Here is a 12,190-nt window from a genome sequence, read left to right as displayed (position 1 = left end):
TGATTTAGGTGAGTGTATTTAATAATAAGAGAATACGGATTTTTCTATAAAAATCTTTATGTAAAAAAAATTTAATATTCGCCAGGAGAAACGTTTACTCGACAACGTGTAGTATATTTTTACTACTGTACTTACTGCGCAATATAAGATTCAGAAAAAGAAAACTCTTAACACTGGACAATCGTATCAATTTAATTGGAAAGCAATGAGATCTCGGTGATACGATCTTTTATATCCGGTGTCACGTCCGCGAGCTACCTAGCAATAAAACTCAAGAATGCTTTTAGCTTCGCGCAGACACGCGAGATAATAAAGCGTCACCAAGTCCCTCCAACAATGTCTGTATCTCTTCTGTATTTTACACGTTCGATAATATAGCCGTACTACTGGTGAACCCAGAATACATTTCCAATGATGCGGCAGACAGGAGGAGTCGGCCTATCAGATTCGGTTATCCTAATCCGCGTCATGTAAATCCAATTTCCAGAGGTTTATCTCGCGGCAGTGGCAGCCGGGAGCGATATACCGTGCGGCGGGAAGACGCGAGATGGTAACAGCAGGTAGTATCGACATGTCGATGCACCTTGCGCGAGGTGGGCGCGTAGGTGGTGCATGGAGATAGGTCGCCATAAAACTCGTTTGAGCTTTCCCCGCTACGTTACCGTCGAAAGTCCCCGGAAAGGAGAGGAGACGTATACTTCTATAGCGCATAGCAAGCATGCGTAAACGTGCATGGGCACGCGGAATCAAATGTAGTCTGATACACATAAAATACATGAAACAAGGAGACACGCATTTCTTAGAGCACGTTAAAAATGCTGTGGATGTGAGTATGAAAAAGGTATCATGAGTGAGCGTTAATTAATTAAAAAATTCAAGTATTTAATTATTCAGTATTTAGATGCGCATCTGCACACGAAAAAGAACGATTTTGTTAAAGCGTTTAGAAGTTTCGTTAGATACAAATCTGAAAAAAATTTTGTTGGACCGGCAAAATAATTATGTAAGACGCTCTGGGAAAAATATTTTCTCCAAAATACGGTTCGTAATCTTACTGTGGGGAAAATCTTTACCGTTTTTTGTAGTTAAACAACTTAACATCTTAGTTTCTTAAGTAAAAATTATCTTTGCGTAACTGAATATCGACGGAACCAATTGAGAAACTTGACTAGTATAACTTGAAAATCTTTGAAAGAGGTAGAATAGCTAATTACAATTTTTAGTTAAAACGGGGTTAATTTGAGAAAATAAACGTAAAATTAGGGTTATGAATAATCGAAACAATTTGATTACTTAATTGTATATGGGTACCAAAGTGGATTATAACCATATTTTGGGAAAATTATTTTTCCCAGAGCGCTCATAATAAATGCTGTAAAAAATTTCGATATTCTAACAATCAACTGCCTGAGCGTCCTACGTAATTATTTTGAAAATTCAGACAAAATTATTTTCAAATGTGTATCTAGTGAAATTTTGAGATATTCCAGCAAAATCTTATTGTGTAAAGATCCAAAAAGTATACTGATCTTCGTTTTCTAGCAAAATTCTCCAGCGATAGTTTAATTTCATTGCGTTATGAAGTATTTAATATATGATACAATGAAGGACACAATAAGTCAATATCGTTCAGATCTCCCTATTTATTAATATATCATGGTCCAACAAAATTATTTCAGATCTACATTTAACTAAATTTTTGGATATTTTAACAAAACTATTCTTTCCGCGTAGCTAAATAAACAACATTTTCTAACTTAATATGTAATTAAAGTGTTTAAAGTAAAAGCTTAAAGCGCTTAACTGGAATTAAGATAGATACCATAGTAGAAGATGCATCCGTGCGCGCGCGAATAAATATAATGTATATATTAATGGAGCGTCATATATCGGATTAGCATAGATGCAGCTCTTGAAAAAACAAAGAAGCAGACTATATTAAAGAGAGTTTTGGAATAATTATGACGGCGCGTATACATTCCATTTCGTTCCATTAGCCGACTATGGAGTTTTATGCATTACGCTGAATAGGTAACGCGCTTTCGTTCGGCCAAATACGTACCGGAGGGAACGTCCGTCAGCAAAATTGAAACGGATTCGAAAGAGGAAAGAGCATCTCTAAATAAAATCGGCACGCCGAATGCGCGGAAGACCGTTACATCGACTCTGGGCGTGCAATCACGCGAATTTATGCACTTTGACGAGGCGGCACTCTCACGCAAATGGAGAGAGAGAGAGAGAGAGAGAGAGAGAGAGAAAGAAAGAGAGAGAGAGAGAGAGAGAGAGAGGGAGAGGGAGGGAGGGAAAGAAGGAGAATATTTCCCTACTGCAAGTCGGAATATCAGACAACGAGGGAATCTGCGCGATGAGCGCGCCGCTTCTCTTATTCTCTCTAGCGGAACGAGTAACGCGACCAAATTCATTTTTCGCAAATAAGCAGATTCGTCTCCCCTTTACGCTTATTACATTACGACGCGCGCGGGGCGCACTCCAGAAAATTACCTGACTCCAGAACGATCCGCGCGCGCCCTATTCCAAGCGGATTTTCAGTCTCCACCGTCTGCAAAGTCTGTCTTGATGGCTAGCCTGTACCGCGGTTCATTATCGCTCCTCGTGGCGGACATGTTTCATCGGATTGCTCCGCCGAAGGAGGAAAATGTTATTTGAGTATCAAGGATGCGCCAGCCAGACTCGCAGCGAGCGAGGGTGGAGAAACCCGAGAGTGGCCGACGCATTGTGAGGCGCTCAAGTTTATAAGCTCGTCGTATACGCGTCGCCGTCGTCGTCGCCGGTTATATAAAACCCTTAACCAACGTGTAAGGGAGAAATTCGGAGGATGATGATCGGGTGTTAGGTGCCGCTACGCCGAGGCACCCCCGACCACGAAAAGGGGGTTGCAACGTGGCCGTTTTGGAGGACCGCTGACCGCTGCATCAAAGACCGGGCGCATTTATGGCGCGCCGCCAGTGCGCGGTGGCCGCGCCACGGCGTAGCAGTTTGCGTGCCCTTGCAATAGTGAGCGTATAATGTGGGTATATATATATATATATATATATATATATATATATATATATAAAAGGGACTTTGTAATTATTGGGTTTAATCGAAGGTTCCGTCGATTTTTCAGCGCGCACCCCGATTATCCGAATTGGTTATCGAAAAGCCATTAGTACGCTCGCGACGAGGCGGGCCGTGTTTTTATCTCGCTCCTTCACCCCTCGTTCCCCTCCCTTCCCCTCATCCCGAAGAAGAATCCGCTCATAAATTCGGTAATAATTCTTCGATGTATCAATGCGCGTGCTTTCAGCATTCCCGCAAACGAGAGAGATCGAGAGCTCTCTCCCGAATGAAATTCGCCGCTTATTCGCGAGCGCGCGCGTCATCTTACACCTCGCGCATCTCCACGCGCGGAAAGTCCCCATTGGTATTTCGCCCTTTCGATATTCCAATGTAATGCGTATTTTTTTTTTTACTCTTCTGCTGTTGTTTTATATCGATACCGCGAATACTTATTGGGTTTTACGGCGCATTCGCGATACGGCCCGTGCGAATTTATGTTTTTCGAGATTGTAACGCGCCGATTCCGATTCATCGGTTATACCGCGGTACAGTTTGCCGCACGTAGTTCGGATTATAAAGTATATAAATCCATTTATGGTCCTGTATCTCGCGCACATTTTTATGTTATTCGTGCCATGCGCGAGGCCGCGCGCGCGATAAGGACGAACGCCGCTCGCGGTGCGGTGGCGGCGGCGGCGGCGCTCGCTCGCGGCGAATTTCAACGCGCGGCTACATTCTAATTTACGTTTAACAGGCTATTAAAGTTTATATACATTCGGCGGGAATCTGGGGTGAAGTTGAATCGTAATACGAGTACTACCGCGGGGGCGTGTTTGGGAGGGTGATCATTGAACCCAGCATCAAAGAGCTACCGCCGGGGCGTTTATTCCGGATTGCTCGCCGCGCGGCTGTATTTGCGCTTTGTACAAGATATTCACCGTATGCGAATCAGTTTGCGAACGCGTGCGCACGCATGGCTACACGCCCCCGCGGATTTTTGACGGACGCCGAAATTTTTTTTTTCCATTTTTTCGCAGCAATTGTTTCGTCAACGCCGCGCCCACCGTCGCTGCTGCACAGCCGGATCTGTGTACGGCTCTTCTGGAACAAAAAAAAAAAAACAAAAAAAAAACAACAACACCGGTGCGCGGTGTCAGTGGCGCAAAACTAACGGGAGAGTACAGGTCCCTATTTGAAGGACCTGCGCTTAACGACGTACTCGAAACTCTGCAGATCCAAGTTCGTTATCGTTTAGATTGCTGGATCAAAGAGCGCTTTCATTTACAATTTTTCATCCACAGAAGCGACGAACGCTACGTTCTTTCGACGTAATATTCACTTTTATCCGCTATGCAACATCGGCTGTTCCATTTTTCTGCTCCAGTTTTTTTTTAGTCTAACGGTTAGGAAATTATTTGCGTGTGTAGGTGGCATATTGGCGATTTTTCACATTAATCAATCCGGAGGAAACTATTTTAAAGTAGAGAGGGTAGAGGGTTGATCTCGCCCTTCTGAAAATTAACGATATAAATTTATTGTTTAAAATAAATAACAGTATTTTTATATGAAATATGCTAATATTAAGTATCTCTGTTGCATAAATTAATAATAGCTGATTTTTTTTTTTTTTTGCGTAACGCGCGGTATTATGGCATAATCTCTTCTCTCCCCTGCAATTTCAACGCGAAAGAATTATTCGGGGCAATTTTACTCGGATCAAAATTCGGTGCTTCCGTTTCTGACAACGTTCAATAATCTCCCATGCATATTTCACCGCACGCGCCGTCGAGCCTCTAAACGAACTGTAGCATATGACAGAATACGCGCGCGTGTTTAAAGCGGATTTGTCTCGGGTATGATGAAACATGCAATATGTGCGGTACGGACTGTATCGTATGGAGATCTCGAGTTTTCAGATTTTCGGTGCAACATCATTGGCTGATGGTTGTAACACGTGATTGTCTTCGTTAGGTATTGCCTACCTCTCTCTCTCTCTCTCTCTCTCATTTTTTTTTCAGACTTGTAATATTATATCGCCTAATGAGGGGTATTATTTCCATTCTCGGATCTTGCATTGTTGCGTCTTATCTTCTAATATGATCGAGGTATCGCGAATCGTAATGAGAGAAAAATGCATTGCGGTACTTTGATATAGCAAAATACACACTCAGGTACAGACGTGCATGTATGTAAAATCGCCGCGGGTCGACTATCATAATCCTATCGAATCGTCAGATCTACGTAGGACGACGAGGTTTGTCGACGTCGCGATTTGTGGCCACACACAAAATTACATGGCGGATCGAATTATGTAACTCGGGGCGCAGGCACGAGGAATCCCTCTTTATAAGCCGCCCCCGCGAACTCATTTCCGCGACTACAACGCGCTGAATCACGGATATGGCGAATGATGCGAAAAGTTTCCTTACCTGCCTCTCAAGGAGCATCCGGGAATTGTTTTTCTTCCATCAAGTATTTCTGCTCGAATTTTCCGTCTTCGCCCTTAAGTTCCGCGAGTAAAAGTTGAAATTACGAAACAGGGGTGCACGTCTCGAGTATGAGGGGTGTAAGATTCGCAGGAGAGAAATTCCACATCTATCGCGGAATCACGACAGAGGTATAACGTTGGTATTCGTAATCAGCGAATAACTTACGACCCCGCGTGTATATGGTATAACGCGATTTATTACATTAAATTTATCATATATCAAAACCATTCCGCGAATATTAGCGTTTTCGGTGTTTGAATTCCAACTGGAGCAATGCATGTCGCTGCAACGTGTGCATGAATTCCCCATTCAGATTCGCAAGATTCCTCCGTGAAATAACGCGGCTAATAGCCGACTCGGTGCGATCATCGCACCGAGACAGCATGGTGGCAGATATCAAACTGCCGGAATTGCTTGCTCCACGGTGTATTGATATTCAACGGGCGTCTGCCTGATAAAGCGTCGAGTGGAATATTCAATCAAGCGTGGTGGCGAGAGGGTGAGCAGGAACGGGACAGGGGAGGGGCGCACCCGTCTTGCCGACCAGATGCTGTGCGACGACTAAGGTGGAAGACGGTGATGTTAAAAGGAGGTGAGGATCACGAAGAACCGTGGATGGCGAGCGTGTTGATCGACGCTGCTTGCGCATTCCTGGCGAGGACTAAGGAATAACGTCGCTAAAGCGAAGGTAAACGATTCCTCGGCGTCAACGAGTTCACGAGGGGGATCCTTGGCTGGAGAAGTAATTCGATATAGAGAAGCGGCGCGTGCTCCGTTCTGATCACGTGGATTCTTTAGGTTCTTCCGGGGTATTACCCGCACGGAATCGCGACGAGCGGCCCGAGAGATTAGATGTGTGTTTAATGTGAAGTGTATTTCGCCCGAAAGGAAATGAGAGAGATCTCCTCGCCGCTTTTCCGTCCGATACACCTCGCCTCTTAATGCTAACGCGCGTTAATTTCTCAGCAGAGAGAGAGAGAATCGTACACTTTTACTTATATAGTATAACGGTAACAATGTATTATCGTTGAGCAATTACACATTTGCTTTGCGTTAAACGGTAGGTACAAGTGTAACTGGTTCATAATTGCTCTTACACTTTAACAGTTAAATTATAAAAGCAATTCTGAGCCAGTTATGCAGAACGTACGGAGGAAAAATTACATGCGCGCGTGACATAACCAGTATTATATTTATTTTTATATCCTTTTTTTTTTTTCATTATCTGCACGCAGAGAGAACAATTTCTTTGAATACTTTTTCTCCATTTGTTTGGATTCATTTGTTTTATTCAAATAACATAATGTTATGCGAAACATTATCTTTAAAAACTGAAAAAAAAGCAATGTTTCATTGCATCAAATAGTATTATTAATAAATAATCCTATTTGTTTTCTTCAAACAGTTTTGTTTGACTATTCCAAAGCATATATATTTCTTCCCTTTTAATAAATTTTAATAAATCTAAAGAAATCTTTCTTTCTGTGAGTTCTAAAAAAGGAAATATAAATTATTTCTTTGCTTTAAGAACTGAAATACTTAAATATATAAATACACAGCTTATCGTTACGAACCTGAACGCCTCGGGTGAATTCGTTATTGCAGTAAATATGGACGGCGGAGAATTCCCTGACTTTGTCGAACTCGAACTTGATCTCAACCGGTTGGCCGCGGCTATCGTTCCTCCAGCCCACCCAGCCCTGGGCGCGATCGTTGTGCATTTTGAAATTATCAGGCCCCGTTCTTCCGTCCGTCAGCTGACCCAGGCCACGGCGCAACTCGCCGTCCCAGTGGCCGTCGTAGGTCGCGTCGAAGAATTCCCATCCGTTGCCCCTTTTATCGCCCTGGGGCATCGAATAGGACACCACGCCGTCTACGGGAGGGAAAAGTCAAGATACGATTGTTGACCCTCCTATCGACGATACTGTCCTTTGATTTGTTCGAAAACAATCATACGACTCTTTCGATTTCTTAATGATAAATGTATGAGAATATACGTTGTAAAATAAATTCAACTTTTTAAGTAATAAGTACACGACTAAAATTACTAAATAAAAAAAAAAAAAATGAAAATAGCTCACGCAATTATTTGATAAATATAACATTAATCTAAATCATGTATATTTTTAGTTGCACTAAAAGAGTACAGGAAAAATGATTGATACTTTTTCACACTTTGGACTCACATTCGATCATTTAAGCTAGTTAGGAAACAAACTGCTCGTTCAAGCGCGTTTGTGCGTTTGTTCAGCTGCCTTATAGTCTAACACGCGTACTAATGATTTACCACATTTCCGGCATTGAGAGGCACCTATTCGACGCCCGTAGCTAATTCGATTTCCGGGCGAAAACGGAATTATACGAGCAAGATTTTGAAAAGCAAATTTGCTCTGGGCACGCCGGTATCAGGGTTAATGGACAGCCCGGCGGACCGGTGTACCGGTCCGCGGCAAGTTTCACGAAAATTGGCGAGTGCAAACAGCTTACCGCTCCAGTAACACCCGTAGAGCTCGACCCGCATGCAAACCGTCCGCCTGTGATAGCTGTAGGGTAGAAAACGGATCTTGCTCGCCCACAGAGGCGGCTCCAGCTCGTGCTTGGACTCCAAATACGTGTTCGTGTTACCCTGTATTACCTGAAAGCACAGAAAGCGCCAGTTCAAGTACAGGACAATTTCAGTTTTCGGTCCGGCACGGCGTTTGAGCTTTACCAGACCGGTCGGCGCAAGTCTCATTAGCTCTCTTTCTGCAACGGCGTTACATTAACTTTGACCAGTCGGGATATTTGAACACGTGCGCCGTTCCCCCGTTTCTATCGCGCTTTTTGTACCGCCATATCGGACGATGTCGCCGATGCACGAGTGGCTCGTGGATGCAAAACAGCGGCCGACTCTTTTATGCGTATGTACATACCAACAGTTTGCGAGATAAGAATTTTTAATATACCATACATTTTCCAGCTGATAGCGCTAACTTCAGCGTGCTATCTTATGCATACGTAACAGGAAAGAAGTCTACGTTATCGATGAACTGTCTCGTGACGACCGAATCCTGCCGTCGTAAATTTTGCTATGTTAATGAATTTATTATGTCCTTCGTCCAAATTCCACGTATAATGCCCTCAATCCGGCTAGTTGCAAAAAGTATTGAACGCCTTCTATCCCGCTTGGAACGTCACGATTGTCTGGCAGTGGCCAGTGACATTTATACGTCGTCTGGACAATGCCTGCGCTTTAGCAGCGCGAAATGCCGCTTTCCTCTCCTTCCCTCGGACTTGAATATGTCCCGTCATAGAATGGACATTGCGTTCCACGGGATCAGACGGGGGCTAAGGACTAATTTCACCCTACATTCCACTGCATTAGGTCCGACAGAGACCGACGCGCGGAGAGACGGATAGAGAGAGAAAGGGGGATGCAGAGACAGAGACGCAAACGCGGATGGGCAAATCGAGAAGGGACGAAGGGTTCATGACGGGCGTAGGCAGGAGAGTAACGCAGGGCGAGAGAGGGTTGAGTTAAACGTCCGCCGTCCGCATTCCCTGATCCCCGTCGAGGCAGCGAACGTGTTGCCGTCGTTGACGACGTCTCTCTCTCCTCGAGCGTGCTGGGGCGACGGTGCAATATTGATTCCACGTTGTGGGTTTATGAATAAAATAAGCGGTTTATCCGACGGCGGTGTGTAGGGTGGTGTACGGTGTACTGAGGGTGCGGGGCGTGCGGGCGAGTGGCACGGTCCCACGGGATCACGCGAAGTGGCGTTGCCCATGGTGAGCAGATAGCCCAGGTACGCTTATATACATAGGTACATACATGTGGTGCGCACCCACATACACGTATATGCCGGGTTAGATGGTACATATTATACAGGGTGTATCGGAAGATATGCGTTTTCTCTTCTATAATTATAAACTCCCTCCGACGGGCTCCAAAGGTAACGTCGTGTCTTCGGCGTGGATCTCACGGCGTGGTTAATTACCGAGTCATTGGGCATTGAGAATTAAGCAACCAAAATGCAATTAGACGATGTAACAAAAGATCGATTATAAAACTTAATGAGCGAGGTCTTTAATACAAGATAAAACGTTGCGATAATGGCAATTCATTCTTCCCCCCCCCCCCCCCATAAAAAGTGATATATGATTTGAAATTTACCAAATAGTTTTTAGTTAGAAAAAGACAATTCTTGATACACGCGTACACACATCTAAGCGCATTTTTTTTTGTCACAATAGACGTAAATGGTATACGTTCGCAGCTAAGTTCATAAACGTGTGAATGTACGGTTTTGTCGTGTAGCGATGAGAGCAACACAATCGCGCGACATAACGTTTTGCGGTAGGTACAACGTATTCTGCGCACGTCTCATGACCGAACGTACGTTCCGTGCCTTTAGCCTTCTACCACTTTTCGGTGCACCCATGCGCCGACCTTTACTACTATACTACCGTCGCGTCGACGTGCCTATCGTGCGGGACCCTGTGTCAAGATACCTTAACCGTAATACCCCTTCGGGATGTCCTTGTGGACTTATGGACTAGTATGGCTATATGTATCCGCAGGCTAAACAGATGACCTATTTTCACCTTGTTCACATATCAGCTCGGATTTTTTTCCGGTTTGATTTTTCTCAGCTCGCGATTGTTACTTTCTAATGAGACGCTTCTATTCAGGCTCCACAATTTTTGGAAAATACTATTCGCCCATTCTCGAGTCGCTGGCGTATAACCAACCCAACCTGCTTTCGGCACACATATAGAGCGGAGTTCAATTACCGAGACGTAAAAGCGTTTCTTGGGTTTTCACTGGCAACCCTTGCTTCTACCCTCCAGGTTCGCGCTACCGTTCCCTTCTTCCAGAAACAGACACTTGGAAAGTACTCCCAGAGGCGCGCCCTTACCTCTTTACCAACGGATAGCTTACTGCACCCTAGGTGAAAAACTCTTCGTGTCCGGGGGTCGATTCTTTCTCATTTTATGGCAACCAGGGACCTATTTCAGCTGCGCGCGTTATGTTGCTGCCGGTTCTCACAGCACAGGGTAGCGTCAAGATCTTGCACCCCTGATAGTTAACAGTACGTATGTGTGTTCACAGAATAGAATGAGTATTTGAGTGCATCTATTTGTGCAAAATGAGATAATATTAAGATTAGACTACAGATAATTGGCAATCCAAAATGTCAGAAACAAATAAAAATTTATATTCATTGTTACGTCAATATTTTTATTGCATTGCTTGAGTAATTAATTAATAAAAAAATATGAAATAGTTCGGATTTTGTCAAAATGTCTCATATATGTATGACAATATTATCAATCGCGAAATTAACTGGGCTGCAGCAAACTTGATTATAATATGTGTAATATTAATAACATATATAATCATTCTTGTTTTATATCGTACTATTAATTTGCATTAGATTGTTGATTCATGAGCATAATTACCATTTTCACGAGCTATTAATCATCTAATCATCATATGTAAATCGTCGAATTAAATGTGCTTCATCCTGGCGCCATTACACAAATGCACAATGATTTATGATATGTGTACATGGGACATTATACATCATGATATTTGTATGTATTATTTAAAGAGCCATTCAATGTGATACGCAATTATTAATTTGTATTATCCTAATTGCGAGAAAAAGATTTCGAAAGTTCAATGGTAATTCGCGTCGATACACGATATTGCAGGTAATATTTGCGTGTATTTCCATCGTAATCTCCTGTTTCTTTTATTTTCACCCTTCGTGTCTGCACGCGACTTGCTGCGTGTTCATGAAGGTCGAATGTTAAACAACGGTACTATGGTTTGTGTAATTGTCTTAGGACTCTTAGAGAATGTTCAGGATCTTGTGGCCCGCATGGAAATGTACATATTTAATTTTACGTTGTACAGAATAGTAGATAATAATTCATGAATTTTACGTAAACTGATTAGAGACCGTGTTTCTACACACAGATCTATCATTTTATTATTAAAAAAAGCGGTTACTTAATTTTAGTCTTCTTTTTTTAATGGTTATCTTTACAAAGGATATTTTCTGATGACTTGATGAGTTTTAAAATACATCCATATTATTCACTTAAAACAAGTATTTACTTAAATTTATTTAAAATAAGCTTTCTGTACACATTGAAAAAAATATTTTAACATAAAACTGTAAATTACTTATTTCGAACATTTCATAAGTTTATATATCAGCAAGTCTATCATAAGTTCGTTACATTATGAGTATCAAATCTATGCGAAATATATTCTGAATCTTAGTAATTTAATACTTCAATTAAGAATATTAAATAAAAAATACAATTTGCCTACTATTCTGATTTTTCTACGGTGAAATTTTGTAATATTCTTTAAAAGAGTATAAATTGCTTTTTATGAGTACATAACAACGAATTTTCCTAAAATTTATGATGAATATATTTAAAGACAATTATTAAGATAATTATTTGTAAAAGACAACCGTTACTTGCTAAGAGAAAAAAATAAGTAATCGTTTTTCTAAACGGTATTTATATTAATTGATATTTTTCTGTACAAATAATAAAAAATATATAATTACGTACATACAAAACAATAAGTAAATATATCATTAAATCTCAAATATCTGCTATATTATAAATTATTTTCA

The 12,190-nt window shown here is 42.1% G+C and overlaps 1 protein-coding gene across 3 annotated transcripts in view; it reads right to left on the bottom strand.

Moving 5' to 3' along the window:
- The window catches only part of LOC105841107 (discoidin domain-containing receptor 2), a 156,487-nt gene that overhangs the window by 43,572 nt on the left and 100,725 nt on the right, over positions 1 to 12,190 (bottom strand). For all 3 annotated transcript variants that reach the window (XM_036293729.1, XM_036293732.1, XM_036293730.1), the window contains exons 5-6: positions 8,037 to 8,184; positions 7,124 to 7,422 (exon numbers count right to left, since the gene is read on the bottom strand). In XM_036293729.1, the coding sequence (XP_036149622.1) occupies positions 7,124 to 7,422; positions 8,037 to 8,184 (447 nt within the window). The remainder of the gene's footprint in view (positions 1 to 7,123; positions 7,423 to 8,036; positions 8,185 to 12,190) is intronic.

The sequence above is a fragment of the Monomorium pharaonis genome, chromosome 11, assembly GCF_013373865.1.
Source record: "Monomorium pharaonis isolate MP-MQ-018 chromosome 11, ASM1337386v2, whole genome shotgun sequence".
In the NCBI taxonomy this organism is placed as follows: domain Eukaryota; kingdom Metazoa; phylum Arthropoda; class Insecta; order Hymenoptera; family Formicidae; genus Monomorium; species Monomorium pharaonis.
The sequence above is the reverse complement of the archived record's forward strand: the minus strand, read 5'-3'. Positions and strand labels throughout refer to the sequence as shown.